A 16,741-nucleotide genomic window follows, 5' to 3' on the forward strand; every position below is an offset into this window, starting at 1 on the left:
TGATTTTAGTACAGCCTTTTTCACACAAAGTGTTGTATATACCATTCTACAAAAAGACTGATAATTAAAATTGAGTTCATAATTTCCCCCAGCCAATCTTTTTACAGTTTGTAAAGTTGTAATAATAAAACATAGGAAACATTTGGTGCCAGGGGGTAGATTTATCAGGCTAATTGAGCTGTTTATTTCTGAACTCTTAGGTGTCAGGATGACAGGAAGCCTCTTACAGAAGACCCCTTTCTGGTTTGCTTGATACCTATTAACTCATATTTTTAGGTGAAGAGATTTTTCTGCTGTAGGTATAGACTGGCAGACTGAGTCATCTGTTAGCCTTTAAATCTCATGGTTTTTAGTGGGCAAGATCTCTCACGCATCTTGGAATTCAGGATGTTTGCCCCTACCATTTGTCACCAATACCATGTATGTCTCAGAAAACAACGTGTTTGGTGGTCTAACTCTCTGCCATTTATAAAGAACTAAAACACCAGTTGTGGGTGACATTACCCTCTAGATTCTTCTCTAGGTTAGATTTTTTTCTTACATTTAGTATGAATATTATTTGTCTTTCATTATTTATTCTTTTCTGGTTCTCTTCTCCATTTATGCATTAAGTAAAAAAGAATATTATGTTGAATCACCTTGCTATGATGTGAAATGTCTGATGTTTATGAAGTTTAATGCATAAGATTTCTGGTTCTTTAGGCTTTCCTTTACTAAACAGATATTGCAGCAAAGCAAAAGACACTTGTTTCAGTTTGGGACATCCAAGAATCAGAACAATTGACTGAGCAGGAGGATAGCTATAAATTACAATTAAGCAGACACAGAATCCAGAGCTATTCCTGGGAAAGGTATCTATAAAGAGAAGAACCTCAGATACATAGAATGAAACGTAAAGAAGAAGGAGACATCCAATTGTCCTGGCTGCACGTCTGCGGGCTTCAGCTCTTGGACTGAGTTCTCCTTGGGCATTTCTATCCTCTTTGTGACTGTGTGTTATTAAAGACTTGATTATCATGCCACTGGCAACGCCAATGACAGCTAATGGAAGGGAACAACTAATGACAGTACTGGGTAGCATATACACAACATTCACTTTAGGAACAATAATCTCCAAACTCTGATTAGTAGATATATTTAAATAGAGGTGATCCTTGTGCCGGCCCAATGCAGCAGGAAGGCCATTAGCCACAGATGTGAACACTGAGGCCATCAGTAACTTTGGTATTAACTGTGAAACCCCCAACTTTAGCCTTATTAGAAAGGGATGATTGAAAATGACAATCTGCAAGTAATAGTAGACAGAGAGACACACTGTAAACCAGAAGCTTGAAAATATTGGAAGGATCAGAAGGACAGTAAATAAAGTGTAGATCTGATCAGAGCTATAGAGGTTACAATCCAAGAAGCTTAAATAGTCATTGATCAGCATTATGAGCTGGAAGAAAATGTTAAATAAACCTAAGGTCACCAAAATTAGGTCTGATGGGTTGAGCTTTTTACCTTTGACTTTGTCTACGAAATTGACAAACACAATGAGTGAGTTGGTGAACACTCCCATGACGGTGCTTAGACCCAGTACTATCATAGAAACCAAAATAAATGTAGGTGGCATTGATTATTCATGTAAGTTTGGGAATACCATATACAAATATACGACAGAGGACTTTGCAGGCAGTGGCATCTGCCTTGTATCGCTGTTCATTTAGAAATATAACCTTCAGAAACAATATGCTCACCTGTCAAGGGATTAAAAGATCAAAATAAATAAAAATAAATACACTTTACATGAAAAATATAAGTTAACACAACTAGTAGCCATATAGCAGCTCTGTAAAACAAATTTTAATAACCTACTACAATTACAAAACATGGATGAAATGTGTTAGTGTATTAGTAGTGTTAATTTATCTACTACAGGAGGACTATTACAACACTGCTATAATAGGGAAAAGGAAGTTCTCCACTTTCTTTCTGAAGGTAAAAATCTCCTTTAAATATTCATTTTTATCAATTTCCATTAACATGAATTTCTTCATCATGCTAGCCAAGTCAACTTATTTTTTATTTTTAACCCAGGACGATCCTGCAATTTTCATATTTTCCACTTTGTTGTCCTTTTAAGTATGGTCCAATCCTCTTCTGTTCGATTTAAATGAGTGTTTGGATCCAGCTACTTCACAATCACAGTGGTTCAGGAGCTAAAACAACAATTATGAGGACATAACTACCAGACTTCATGCAACCTTCATCACAAAGCCCGAAATAAAATTGGTCACTGCATAGACTTTTTAAAAATGTATTTATGTGAGCCGAGCAAAAAAGTAATTAAACTTAGCTGCAGAAAGCAATCTACAGTCACCCCAAATTTTAGTAACCTGTTTCTTCACCTACATACAACAGGGCATGGTTTTCTTATAAATTAGTATTTCTTTGCCTAAATCATATTTAAATTTGATGAAACCAATTCTAGGAAGTTGCTTTTGTGGCATACAATTTCCTAAACAAAAATGCTGTATGTCACAATGTGACTGCTATTTTAGGATTAAAGTAGTTAAAAACTGAAGAATTGGAAAGAGGAATTTTCATATTTTTGTTAGATTTGTTGCAATCATTTTTAAATACTGCAATTTTTTTTGATTTGCATTATAATTTAAAGCCACCAAATTTTTGTGGTATTTGCAAAGCCCATAAACATAGTGTTGTCACATAAAAGCTGGAGAGGTCAGGAACACCTGTTAGAACATAAATCCCAAATTAAAACATTTTCAAAAATGTGTTTTTTTTTTGTTCCATAAATCAAAGTAAAAGTGTAGTGGGGAAAACACATTTTTAAACTAGGTGGAATAATTTAGCTTTTGAAATTTGGATCTTTAGCATTCCAATGTTTTGGGTTATATTAGGTTTATCTCCCAAGTCATTTGGGAATTGTCTGAATGTTTTGTTTTTATTTCACAAATTGATGGAAAATCTATTGTATAGTATGGTTGTCTATGCAGTTTAGAGAGCAACAATGTAAATACACAAATATTAAAAAAAACATGATTGGAGATGTCATTAGGATGTGTGTAGTGTTTTTGTTGTATTAAAACAATTAGGAAATACAAATTCCCTATATCCTATGCTCAAAAGTGGATGCGGGGGGGGTTCTTGGGTATCCTTTGGTTGAATTTGAAGTCCCCTTTATTAAGTTCTACCTCTAAATAGCTGCCCTCTATACTGTGGAAAATGTATTTTATTAAAACTAAACACAACACACATCTTTATCACCTATAAATAAATACACATCATATACATTGTGTAATGTAATTCATTGATGTGGATATACTTCTTGAGACAGAAATAAAGATTTTTGTAAAACAAATAAGGGTTTGTTTCTAAAGCAAAATACTACATTGCATATTTAGGTTGTGTAACTGAGCTATTTTATATTGATAATAACTAAAGAACTAGAAATGAGGACAAGTCAATTCATAGCCTCCAGCAACATCTCCATTACTTCATGTATTAGATTTTTTACAATTGTCACAAATACTATATATATATATATATATATATATATATATCAATCAAACTTTCCTATATGTAGAATATTTTTTTTTTAATATTTTTTTCTTTAAAACTGTCTTTAAATGCAGATAATATCACAGATCTAGTTTTGTACTGTATTCATTTAACAGCAATGTTATATAATACATATTACTTCAGTGCATCAATATGTATTTTTACAGAAATCCACAAATCAGGTACATGTCCTCTAAAAGATTATATACTATGTGACATTTTTTTGGATATGACCTTTGTTAAATTTGTTGGTTTTTTTTCCTCTTTTAAAATAAGTTTTGCTTCAAAGGTAGGTTGGTGTGTCACCCGCCTTTATGAATGTCATTCCTGATATCTTGATTAGCATTAAAATTACTAATTATTTTCTGTTCCAGAATTGTGCATATTGTCGGGCAATATACAAGGTAAATGACAAACTGATATATGTAAGTTATCAAAATTGTACACATGACTAGCACTTTAGGTTTGTATCTGGCTTACCTTGTAGAAAATAAATCCATTACTAATTCAGACTTTTGATTCCCCAAAAATCTTTAAAAATGTTCCATGGCATCACGTTTATATACCACATTACCACATTACATTTCATGTACATTTTCAAGCTTCTAAATTTGATTATGTAGTCAAAATTCTCATAACCTCTAGTGATCTTTCAGTGGAGAATCTCATTTATATGTTAGCCTGCTTTCTTATAATTATAATCATTGCTCAAGGGCTAATTGTATGTTTCCTGTAAATTGGATTCCCACAGCACATGCAGATGACAACTTGACATCACCCTAGACAGCTTACTTCAGGAAAAATTGATCTGAGCTTTGTAACAATATTTCTTCACCTGTGAACAATGTGCTGAATATTGTAAGAATATAGAATTATTGTTTCATGGTTTGTGCTGCACAAAAGACGTACGGTAATACATTGGGATTATAAATAATACCAATCCTATTAGTTTAGAACTGACAGTTTAAAGGGTAGGTAAAAGTAAAAAACCCGGTAAGATCCTTACTATGGTCTGTGTACCTATTTGAGAAATGTCAACTCAACTCCTGCGATAGATATCTTCTATTGGACACTTACTTAAATTTTGATTAGGTTCAGTTTTTTCCCCAAAAATCATAATTAGGCTGATAGATAGGCTGTGGAGCTGACCTCCTTGAGCGTTTCAGCGGGAAGGAAGAACAGAAAGGGTAGGATCTGCAAACTTTTATGCTGAGGTAGTTTACAGCTCATGGCACACTTGGCACATTTTGGCCTTTTTGACATGGTGATGGGTGAACTTTTCCTGGCACTGTGAACAATTAAACTATTTTATCCAGTAAAAAAATGTAATTCCACTGGGATAATTCCACTAACATCATATATAATGTTAGAACATGTGTAATTTGGGAATAACCTGAAAGTGGTAAATCAGTTAGCCCTATTCAAGTGTGTCATGGAGCTGTCATTTTGGCAAAGCTTCAGTTTTATGCAGCTGCTGTAATATTTTGTATAATTCTGGGGACATATTAAATATTATGGCCATGCAGCTACTCATTTCTGCGTTCAATACAGTTTAAACTCTGCAACCCAATAAATATGGAATATATATATATATATATATATATATATATATATATGTACACCACTATACATTTCCTTTTGAGCTACGATTGTCCTTTGGATGGGCAAATATCAGGAATCTTTTACTGGACTAGAAACTTATTTGTGTAGTTCAGGTTTAATAAACACAATAGTTGGTTTATTTGCCTTTCCCTTTTTTAAGGTACGTACAGATTTAAGTAAATCTAAGGACACTTGTTTTAGCCTGGGGCTTCCAAATATCAGAACAATAGACTGCGAAGGAGAATAACTATAAATGACTATCAAACAGATGCAAAACCCTGGGCTGCTGGGAGGAAAGGCATCTATAAACATTAGAATTTCTGATATATAGAAAGTAATATATAGTAGTAGAAGACAGCTTATTGTCCTTGCTGCTCGAATACGGCCTTGAGCTCGTGCACTGAGTTCCCTATTTCCATGGGAATTGTTAGCCACCAGTGACTTGATAATCAGCCCATTAGCAACTGCAACTAATAATAAAGGAAGAGAGCAGCTTATAAGATTACAGGCGAGGAGGTAATAAACATTCAGTTTGGGCACACTTATTTCTGCAGTCTCATTGCTTGACACATTAAAACTTGGAGTATCTTTGTACATATTCCATGCTGCAGGGACACCTGTTGCCATTGCCATAAAAACAGAAGCCAGGAGAAGCTGTGGAATTAGGCGGGAGACTGAAAACTTGAACTGAATAAGAAGTGGATTGGTGAAGATAACAATCTGCAAGCAATAATTCATGGAGAGACAAACTGTGAACCAGAAATTGGTGTAAATGGGAAGGTTCAGCATGACTGTAAACAAAGTGTAGATCTCATCTGAAAAGTAGAGATCACTCCTGAGAAAGCTCAAAAAGTCATTAGCTAGCATTATAAACTGAAACAGAACATTAGTTGGACCCATAGTAACCAAAATGAGGTCAGAGGGGCTTAGGGCTTTTCCCATAAATTTATCAAAGACATTAACAGCAATGATGAGTGAGTTGGTGAAGACACCCATAATGGTGCTGACACCCAGTATAGTCATGGATAATAGAATAAAAACTGGAAGCATTGGAAATGAACATCCAAATTCAGTCTTCAGAGCAGTAAGGCAAAATGTCAGATCTATGTAATTGAAAAATGTGTCGGCTTGTGATTCCTTGTTTCCAGACAGGATGCCTGCAATGTTTTATGGAACACATAAAAGAAAATTAGAATTACAGAAACATAGGCTTGCTGCAAACTATCATCAGTAATTACTTTAATGTTATAACAGTAAATATAGCCCCTGGTTATTTTACATACTGTATTCAGATGGTAAATGAAAAGGATCCAGTATTAAATGTAAAGGATCTATAAAAATGAGGAACATCCATAAAGAAATTTCTTATCCCTGTAGGTGCCTATGGAATAAGTGTCCCCAAATGTTCCTCATTTTAAATGAACAGCAGCCTACTGACACAATCATGAGCATTGTGTAACAATATTATATAGATATATGAAGAATATTCATTATGATAATAATAAATCCATCTACATCTAAACTATCAGTCACATAAAGTGAGCCATTTTTTACCTAGTTGAGGATTTTGAACATAGGATATATATCCTGAAAAACAGCAGTTTTCTCTTATGCCCAGCTGCCACCCCACAGTGCAAGGTGCTGCAAGCGCTATGTTAGTTTTTCACTTAGTTTTAGATTGAGATACAGGCTGTAAGTCAAAACAGTAAAATAGTTGGAAAGTAGTCGGTTGGTATAGGTAACATCCGACATTGGTCACAGCAGGAAAAAGCATAATACTATCATAAATATGGCATCTTTACCACGCATGCATGTTATCTTGTGGTGCTTTTCTTCCACTTTTACCATTATCTATGAGCCATCAGTATATTATAGAAACTTTTAAATTTACACATTCTAGGACCCCACACATGTAAGTCTTTGAAATAGCAGAAGAAAATTCCTAAAAACCCCAAAAAAATTGAAATATAGAAAAGCAGAAGAAAAAAACGTCAATACTGCTCCAAGAATCTGCACATTTGCATTACTGGTTGGCCTACCCTCTCACCATAGCACCTCCATGCTACTGACCCAACTCTTACACTTCCCACTATCAGTCTCACCAGCATGAATGTAAACAAAACAGGTATAGTAATTTATGCCTGAAATCTTTAATGTGGGCAGGTAATAAGCCATGACCATTCACTACCACAACACCCATTTCTACCACCTTATTTTTGCACAAATCAACAGGGTCTTAAAGGATTTTGCAATTATATATATTGCAGAAATATACTGCCCTAACATACATTTAGCTCATCTACACAGGACATTTTTTTTAACATGTGTGCTGTGGTTTTTGGAATAAGAATAACAGTCTAAATTTGTGCTATTGACTATACCTTTAAAACAAGACAGATTATCCTAGAGTGTCCTTATTCAATGGTCTTTACTCTTGTTCTGACAAATTGGTTGTATGCATTCCTACTCTCAAGCTAGGTACACATTTGCAATAATTATCGTTAGAAAACGAACGACTAATGATTATGCACGAATATTTTGAATGATTGTTTTGTGCACAATTCTGTACATGTTGTAACAATACGATCGTTCAAATCCACCAATAGTGTACACACGCTAGATACAATCGTTTGAACGATGCAGGAAGTGACATGTAAAGGAGAAAGTGTACTGCAGAAACATCCATGATCACTGAACCACAGTACACACAATAGATAGTGAACGACTGTCACACAATTAGATACGCCGGGACGGTCGTTCGTTTCGAGTGACAATCCTCATTCATCGGCGTCATTGTGCACTTTTTTTTGTTAACGATTATTGGACGATCGGTCATTAGTCGTTAGTTTCCAAAGATAATTATTGCAAGTGTGTACGCAGCTTCAGTGCATAATTTTATCTTTTGTCTCTAAGCAAATTAGAATAGAAAGTGAACTTGTAAAAAATATTATCAAATTTGCAATTTGGCAGACAAGACAGAAAAGATATATTGAGAAGGTAGAGGGCAAAACAAGGTATTTTAGGTTGGTAGCCATTGCTGTAGCCAACCTAGAAATTGTCATGGTATGCATGCTATGTGTGATTCATCTGATTTAACTGATGATATAATGATGAAGAGCTCCTGCAGTGATTATAAAGAAAAAGTGTATTTGAAAATCGAAGTCACGTGGCTGGAAATAAATATTTGTATCCTGTGTTTAAGTTTTGTGAATCGAGTAAATAACCACAGCAGGGGATTTTCTATTCTGCAAATTAGATTATGGTTATGAATCATCAGTAGAATTAATTTTATTACTTTTGCTCATGTCACTGGGCCACATGGAATTAGAAAATCTAATTATTCTAAGTGATAATTCACTTGCAGCCTCTAGCTTGCCGTATTTTATGTTTGGTTATAAATATATATTTTCTGTTGTACAAATCTTTGGCGAATTCGACAGAAAGAAACTTTTTAAATAAAATAAAAAATAAAGTCAGTAAGGTCAATGTAACCAGAGATGTCTCATTCTCAGTTTCATTCACAGGTCTGTTAAGGTCAAAAAAGATGAAAATAAACCTGAGCATGTTAGTGAAAGCTAGAAAAGTGCTAAACAATGTTCAAATACGGCTCTTTATACAACTCTCATGTTCATTCATCCATTCTGTAGACACACAATCATAAATAGCTCCTACTTTCCAAGAATCCACCTGCATGATGTATAAAAATGAAATAATGATATCTTAGGGAATTACCTAAAACATGCCTAAAATTAGGGGTTAGCTCAGACTGTTACCTTCTAAAATTGGAGGTGTCATTGCAATAGTCAGTTCTATTTGTAAATTTCAGCCTTAGCTATTGCATTCTGTAAACAACTGGCATTTTATTTTTTAACAGAGGGTCAAAGATATTATTGAAAACATAAAAAAGAGGTAATTTCAGCAATATATATGTTCAAAATATCACATTTTCTGAATAAAAATATACCTAAGGGCTGGAAGGAAAGAATATTTTTTAAAATGTATTTAATTATAACAAATGAAGAAAGCAAATATGTACAAACCAATGTACATTCTCTTTTAGAGATACCTGTCATAAGAGTACAGGGCCTGCCATGTGATCTCCTGGTACTGATCCGATGAAAATACTAGTTTTTTGTTCTCTTTCAATTGACAATCTTAGGTGGCAGCATTGAAAAGGGTACGGATCAATGAATCTGAATTTCTGCATTCCAGTTCCAGTAAAGAGATTCAGAAAGTTTTGTTAGACTACTAACATTTTCATAAGAAAGTCAGCATTGGTGTCCCCATAACTTCTCATAACAGATTTCCTTTAATGTATCAAATATATCTGCTATTCAATGCATCTCCTAAAATTTCAATGAGACATTTCCTGGCCTTTTTAATGTTTGGGTATATATTTATATAAAGCCGCTAAATATTTTAAATTAAAGTTCCACTACATTTCCAAACGTTTATCCTTGGTAATACCTGGGGCCTCTCATCAGAATACATGAAATGAAATACAGTTTATCACACTAATCTATAAGTCTAATAATGCAATACTTTTCTAGATATATTTGTTATATTATTAAGTCATTTAAAACATATCATAGTTCAAAATAAAATATATGTTGTCGTTGTAGTGACAAAAGCTAATAGTTTGAATTTGACCTACAGCTAAAATAGAAATTTCTGTATACAAAAGTGAAGTTATCATCCCAGTTACAGTGACACTACCATTACCGTGAATTACACGCTTGTCTTAATTATCTAGCACTACCAATTTTATTACTCACCATGAAATTGTTATATCACATGTGATCCTATGTTTTTCATGAATCAATTTGTATGTGAAGTCCTTTTATACTGAATATATTCCCATGTAATTAGGAGGTGTGTCAGTATCCTGGTTCTAATTATAATGTATGGTCTAATCTAAGTTTCCATACGGTCTGCAAATGATAGGTTGACATAACTGCTGACATTGTCATTTACATTTTTCCTCAAGATACTGTTTCTTTATGTATGGTTTACAAAATTACAGTTTTATATAGTAATATAAGTGTGACTTACTCCCATTGCCAAAACATTTATATGCATTTATGTGTAATATCAAAGACAAAATAACTAAAGGTACTCAACACTGATAGTTCAGTTTTTTGCTTCTGAGTGGATGTCTAATTTAGCATAACTAACTTTGCACAGCTTACTTGTCTGCATTCCAGTGCCACCATCCTACCTGTCCACATTCTGCCTCTGTTCGGTTTCCAGGTCCACCGTCTCACCTGTCCGCGCTCTGCTTGTCATGCTTATCTGTCAGGTTTCCAGGTCCACCGTCTCACCTGTCCGCGCTCTGCTTGTCATACTTACTTGTCCGTGTACCAGTGTAGCCTTCTCCATTTCTTTCTCTTATGGGTGATCTTTGGCCAACTTGATTGGCCATGTTGGGATGATGTAACTCCCACGCGGCAAGTTCATTCATTCCGCAACGTGCTAGGGAAGGCAGAATTGATGGATTTTCCTGGGAACCAAAGCTGACATTGTGCACTCACAGCTCAGCTTTGACTATATTGCAGAAAAGACACCTGCCCCTTTCTGCAATAATGAACTGCCTGATCATGTATTCCTAAAAGTGGAGCTTTACTTCCACTTTAACACCCAGTAACTGTTTATATCTTCTGGGTTTCCATCAGCAAGTTTTTTGTGCTCGGTTCATTGCTCCACTTAGTCACAAAAACCCTCACAACAGATTTTACTTTCATTGGCAATTATCCTTACTTGTCTTAAAATAGAAAATTGCAGGCATTGTGATACCCCTCATTGTGATTCTTGGTAGCTACACCATAGAGGGTGAATGAGGTCAGAATGGGGATTCCATTTGGGGAATAAACCAAAAGCCACTTGGGTACCAAAATGATAGAAAAAACTTATCAGTAATATACCCCTTTAAAATTACATAGAGACTTAGATAGTTTAGTTGGTTGTTCAGTTGAATAGGAGCAGGCACAGGAAAGTGACTGCAGGGGTGAAATTTTCATTAAGTAAACATGTAAATGCAAGGAAGAGCTAAGTAATCATAAAAAAAATTCTGGAATATTTTTATAATTTTTATACTGTAATAGTAAACTTTGTTTTTGATAAAATTAATTATTAGTATGCTGGTGCACTGCATGGGTGACAATTAAAGGCTGCAACATCATATAGGGATCACTAGGGACACACAATGAGGGAACTAGAAAGATGTGGCGAAAAGTATGGGGGGGAGCAAAGGAAGGCTGCAATTCTGCCACAAGCACAGGAACTTTGAAATACGCTTTTTGTTGCCTGTTGTCCTCACCTTTGGCCATATGTACTACACCCCATATCCTGCAATGCTTCTACTGACTTGGACTTGTCTGGTGGTGCACCCATTACTGCTCTGATTTGTCTCACTTTCTTATTTTGGAGTGTTGGAGAATTTGGTATACTGATTATTCCCTTTAGGACCCTGTCAGTGGTGTTCGAAAGACAACCATAAACATTTTAGCCAGATCAGTAGAGACCCCAGCATTGATAGATTTAGGTGTCCTATGTCCTATATTTTATGTACAGCTGGACATAGTGGTCTGTGCCACATGAACATATGTCTGTATATACACAAGGGCTGACGTTCCATTTTCTGTTTACTGAGAAAGCTATTTGTGCTTTACAGTGTCCTGCCATACCGTGTTAATGGAGTGCCACTAGTTATTATTTAACCAGCACACTCAGAGGGCTGAATTTCTAACTTGGTTACAGATTAAAAATATTCTTTGGGAGTATTAAGAACAGGATCGACTTCTTGTGGATTATAAAAATTGTGTATTTATTTAAAAATCTTCATAGAAACAATCATGAGCTTGATTTAGGGACCCCACAGATTTTTTAATTGAAGAATTTACGTCTATTGTATATTGCCTTCTAAACTGAAAAAAGAATCCCTTCCCACTGACAAAATGATCCTGAGACATTTGGTGGTCTTCCTATGTCATTTGTGGAGCATTTGGCTGTGGTAGACACCCTTCTGAAACCATTAAAATTGTTCCCTCTTAATTACCATGGTGTTCTGATTGAAGAGGAGCCACTTCGGGTGCAGCTGTGGAATCAGAAATTGCCACCAGTCCAAGGTTTTTTTCTGTACTGTTGGTATCAATATTTTGGTGACATTATTGTCCTCCCTTGTTGTTTTTTTTATGCGTTACATGGTAATCTTCCTCTGTGTTATGAGATGTCATAATAGTATGGGTGGGTTGCTGACGGTGCCAAATAAAAGAAAATTGTTTAATGTGTGATTCTTTCAACCATGAGTAATGAAAATAGGTACAACCTGGGTTTTTGTGATCATGGAGTTAGTAGAGGGTTAAGCCCCTGATTTTGCGTTAAGTTTGATAAGTATAATTGTATAAGGTTTTGGAGGTACCCACAGAGCCAGTATGATCTGTGGCTGGTACGGATGATTTATGGTATTTTTAATGGGAGGCACTGTCAAGGGCCTAATTTGCTTATTTTATATAGACTTTGACCTTTAGTGAATTTACTTCACTTTTGGACAGGTCTTGCGTTATAATTAGAGATGAGCGAATTTCTCAAAAATTCGATTTGGCCAGTTTGCTGAGTTTTTTTTTTTTCGAAAGATTTGCGTCGATCCGAATTTATTTGCGACGAATCACGTTAAAAACATCTATTTCTGGCCTGCAGAGAGTCTTGATAGTGGTGTAGAACACTGTGCCTTGCAGTAACACGCATAGAGAGTCTGCTGTGTTAGTGAAATAATACTGTGAGTCAGTATGATATGCAGATGATAGGAGTCGCTATTAGAATCACAGCACACTTCACTTATTTGGGCAGTCATGGGGCCAAAACTGACCAAATAACTCAAGTATGAACTCAGCCTTACAGGTCCATGCTAGCGTCAAGAAGAAGCACACTCCTTTTACACCCTTGTCAGTTGATTCCACAAAGATGCCTACAGAACTTGTTCTATTAACCGCTTAAACAAGTAGAGCCCCCCCGACAGAGTGGAGAGGGTGTCAGCACTAAGTTTGTGTTGACCTCACTGATTATTTTGCCCTTCCTCTGATCCATCAGAACAATAACCCACAAAAAACACATCCTGTCTGTGGAGCATATGCCTTCACTCGGTCAGCATTTCCTCAATAATCCATCAGTATTGCTAATGCCAAAAAAACAGGAATGGATGACACATGAATGAAATATTTGCATGTCTTCTGTGTTTTGTACCCACTCCTTCTTTTGGCTACCAAATCATAAGCCAATTCTGATGGGACCATACAGACCTTACAGCTGCTACACAGACAGGATCCGTTGTGCGTCTCTTTTTTCCTTCCTTCTGACAGATCAGAAGAAGGGTCAAATAAATAGTGATGTCATCCAGGCCAAAATGGCAAAATAGTGGCCCAGTCATGGAGTGGGGAGGGTGGGAGAACAGCTTTAGAAGTCCACAGAGTGGCACAGTGACATAGTGGTGAGGTGGAAGCAGCATGAGGAAACCACAGAGTGGCCCAATGACAGAGTCTGGAGGTGGCGGAAGCATCAGGAGGCCACAGAGTGACATAAGGACATAGTGTGGAGGTGGTGGCAGCATCAGGAGGCCACGGAGTGGCACAATGACAGAGTGTAGAGTTGGTGTCAGCAGCAGCATCAGGTGGAGACCACAGAGTGGCACAATGACAGAGTCTGGAGTTGGCGACAGCATCAGGAGGCTACAGAGTGGCACAATGACAGAGTCTGAAGGTGGCAGCAGCATGAGTCGGCCACAGAGTGGCACAATAACAGAGTCTGGAGGTGGTGGCAGCATGAGTAGGTCACAGAATGGCACAGTGACAGAGTCTGGAGATGGCGACAGCATCAGGAGACCACGGAGTGGCACAATGACAGAGTGTGGAGGTGGCGGCAGCATCAGGAGGCCACAGAGTGGCACAATGACATAGTATGGAGGTGGCAGCAGCATCAGGAGACCACAGAGTGGCAAGGTGACATAGTCTGGAGATGGCAGCAGCAGCATCAGGAGACCACAGAGTGGCAAGGTGACATAGTGGGTAGACGGCAGCAGCAGCATCAGGAGACCACAGAGCGGCAAGGTGACAGAGTGTGGAGATGGCAGCAGCAGCATCAGGAGACCACAGAGCGGCAAGGTGACAGAGTGTGGAGATGGCAGCAGCAGCATCAGGAGACCACAGAGCGGCAAGGTGAAGGTGACATAGTGTGGAGATCGCAGCAGCAGCATCAGGAGACCACAGAGCGGCAAGGTGACATAGTGTGGAGATCGCAGCAGCAGCATCAGGAGGCCAAGGAGCGGCAAGGTGACATAGTGTGGAGATGGCAGCAGCGGCATCAGATGGCAATACCAGTGCCCACTGACGAAGGTGGGTGAAAGAAGGAGCACTTGGCATCTGATGTGTGGCATCAGGCAGGTGGCAGCATCAGAGTAGTAGCTGAGGCAGGTAACCAGAAGAAACCGGTCTCTTTTGTCAAGGTTTGGGTCAGGCGGCATGGATCATCTAATCAGATGCATCAGGCATTGGTGGGTGGAAATCCTGGCTGATCCACGCCTGATTCATCTTGACAAAGCTCAGTCTCTGCACATTTTAAGGTGGACAGGCGAGTTATTCTTGGGGTAACCATGGCCCCTGGCGCACTAAACACCCACTCTGATTCCACACTACTGGCCGGGCAGGACAGCTTTTCCAGGGCAAACTCAGACAGTTGCAGCCACAAATCCAGGTTGGCTGTCCAGTAGTCCAGCGGATCTTTATTGACGGCTGGCAGGGTGCACTCCAAGTATGCCACCACCTGCTGGTTCAGGTTCTGCTCTATGTCTAGCTGCTGGTCAGTAGTTTCTTCACTATGCGGGTGCAGAAAGCTACTCATCAGCGACTCTAGACTCAGGCTGCTGCTCATGGAGCTGGTACTGCTCCTGCCACCCAACCCCTCCACAGCAGCCATGGCAACGTGAGTGCAGAGGGCCCCCCTGGTTAGACCTGCGAGAGGATGGACGATGGTGCAGATAGGCAGCGGCCAACTGACTACATAGGATGTCTCTGTAGTAGTTAAGTTTGTCCTCCCTCTCAGCGGGTGTAAAAAAAGGCCCCCATTTTGGACTGGTAGCGAGGGTCCAACAAGGAGGAAAGCCAGAAGTCATCCCTCTGCCGAATGGTGACCATTCGGCTGTCACTGCGCAAGCAAGTGAGCATGCAGCGGGCCATTTCTGCAAGCGACTTGGAGGGACTCCCTGCTTCTATCTCCACTGCATACTGCCACGGTGTGTCTGGGTCCTCTGCCTCATCTTCCTCAACTCCCTTTTGCTCCTCTGGCTGCTCCTGCTCCTCCTCCCCTGTCACCTGAGTGGAAAAACCACCCATTTCGCTATACATTGCCTTTGCTCCAATATCCTCCTCCTCCTGCTCCTCCAGTTCAGCCCCCAACAGGGCTCATGTGGCCGTGAGATCTAGGCGCCACATCTCCAGTCCCCTGACCAGCCAGATTTACCAGCATCTTTTACAGGACATGAAGTAGTGGAATGACGTTGTTCATCGTAGTCCTGGAGACTGACAAATAACATGGCCTCCTCAAAGGGCCTGGGCAAATGGCAGGTGTCGCGCATGAGCTGCCACTGGCTGACATCAAAGTTACACATGGGAGTACTCCTATCCGCTTGGATCATCAAGAATTCGTTGATGGCCTTTCTCTGTTCGTATAGTCGGTCCAACATATGTAGAGTGGAATTCCAACAGGTGGAAACGTCACATATCAGCCTATGTTGGGGGATGCCGTTCTGCCGCTGCAGCTCAAGGAGGATGTGCTTTGCGGTGTACAAGTGGCTGAAGAGCATGCAAAGTTTCCTGGCCATTTTTTTGATGTCTTGCAGATGGGTGGAAGACTTCAGGAACCGCTTGACAACCAGATTGAACACGTTTGCCATGCAGGGTGCATGGCTCAGCCTTCCTTGACACAGCGCTGACACAATGTTCTTCCCCTTCACCATGGTTCCGATTTTGAGTTGTCACGAAGAAAGCCATGATTTGATCTCTTGATGAATCACATGGAGCAGTTCCTCCCCTCTGTGACTCCGTTTCCCCAGGCAAACCAGGTGCAGAACAGCGTGACCCCGCCATGCCCTGCACATGTGGTATGCTGGAGGGGCACTGTGAATTGTCCCTGCAGTGGAGGCTGAGGACACGGTGGAGGATGAGGAGGCAGAGGCGGACGTTGTTGCAGGACCAGCAGCATGAGAACGTGGAGGCGGAAAGGGGTGTCACCTGGCCAAGTTGCTGGTGTGGCTGTGCAGGAATCACATTCACTATGTGGGCCGTAAACGACATGTATTGTCCCTGACCGTAGTTACAGCTCCACACGTCGGCGCTGCCGTGCACTTTGGCAGACACCGACAGGTTCAAGGACTGGCCCACCTTTGACTGCCTGAAAGCCGGTGCGTGCCACTGGGTGATGCAGCGGTTGCTGAGGCAGGCTAGACCACCACATCGGAGCCACGGTTCTCCCAGGCCACTTTATGGTGACGCTGCATATGTTGACGCAGGGCCGTGGTGCCAACATTGGC

General features: G+C 39.1%; 2 protein-coding genes across 2 annotated transcripts; both read right to left on the minus strand.

The window, feature by feature from the left end:
* Positions 1–634: 634 nt before the first annotated feature.
* LOC140332657 (taste receptor type 2 member 40-like) lies at positions 635–1,615 on the minus strand. The gene has a single exon (XM_072413850.1). The coding sequence runs from the start codon at positions 1,613–1,615 to the stop codon at positions 635–637; it is 981 nt and encodes a 326-aa protein (XP_072269951.1).
* A 3,647-nt stretch (positions 1,616–5,262) lies between these two features.
* On the minus strand, positions 5,263–6,216 carry LOC140332658 (taste receptor type 2 member 40-like). Its single transcript, XM_072413851.1, has one exon. The coding sequence runs from the start codon at positions 6,214–6,216 to the stop codon at positions 5,263–5,265; it is 954 nt and encodes a 317-aa protein (XP_072269952.1).
* Between the last annotated feature and the right edge of the window lie 10,525 nt (positions 6,217–16,741).

Source organism: Pyxicephalus adspersus, chromosome 6, assembly GCF_032062135.1.
Source record: "Pyxicephalus adspersus chromosome 6, UCB_Pads_2.0, whole genome shotgun sequence".
Lineage (NCBI taxonomy): Eukaryota > Metazoa > Chordata > Amphibia > Anura > Pyxicephalidae > Pyxicephalus > Pyxicephalus adspersus.

Coding starts and splice junctions, on each gene's coding strand:
- LOC140332658 (XM_072413851.1), bottom strand. CDS start 6,216: ATGCTTCCAGTTTTTATTCTATTATCCATGACTATACTGGGTGTCAGC.
- LOC140332657 (XM_072413850.1), bottom strand. CDS start 1,615: ATGCCACCTACATTTATTTTGGTTTCTATGATAGTACTGGGTCTAAGC.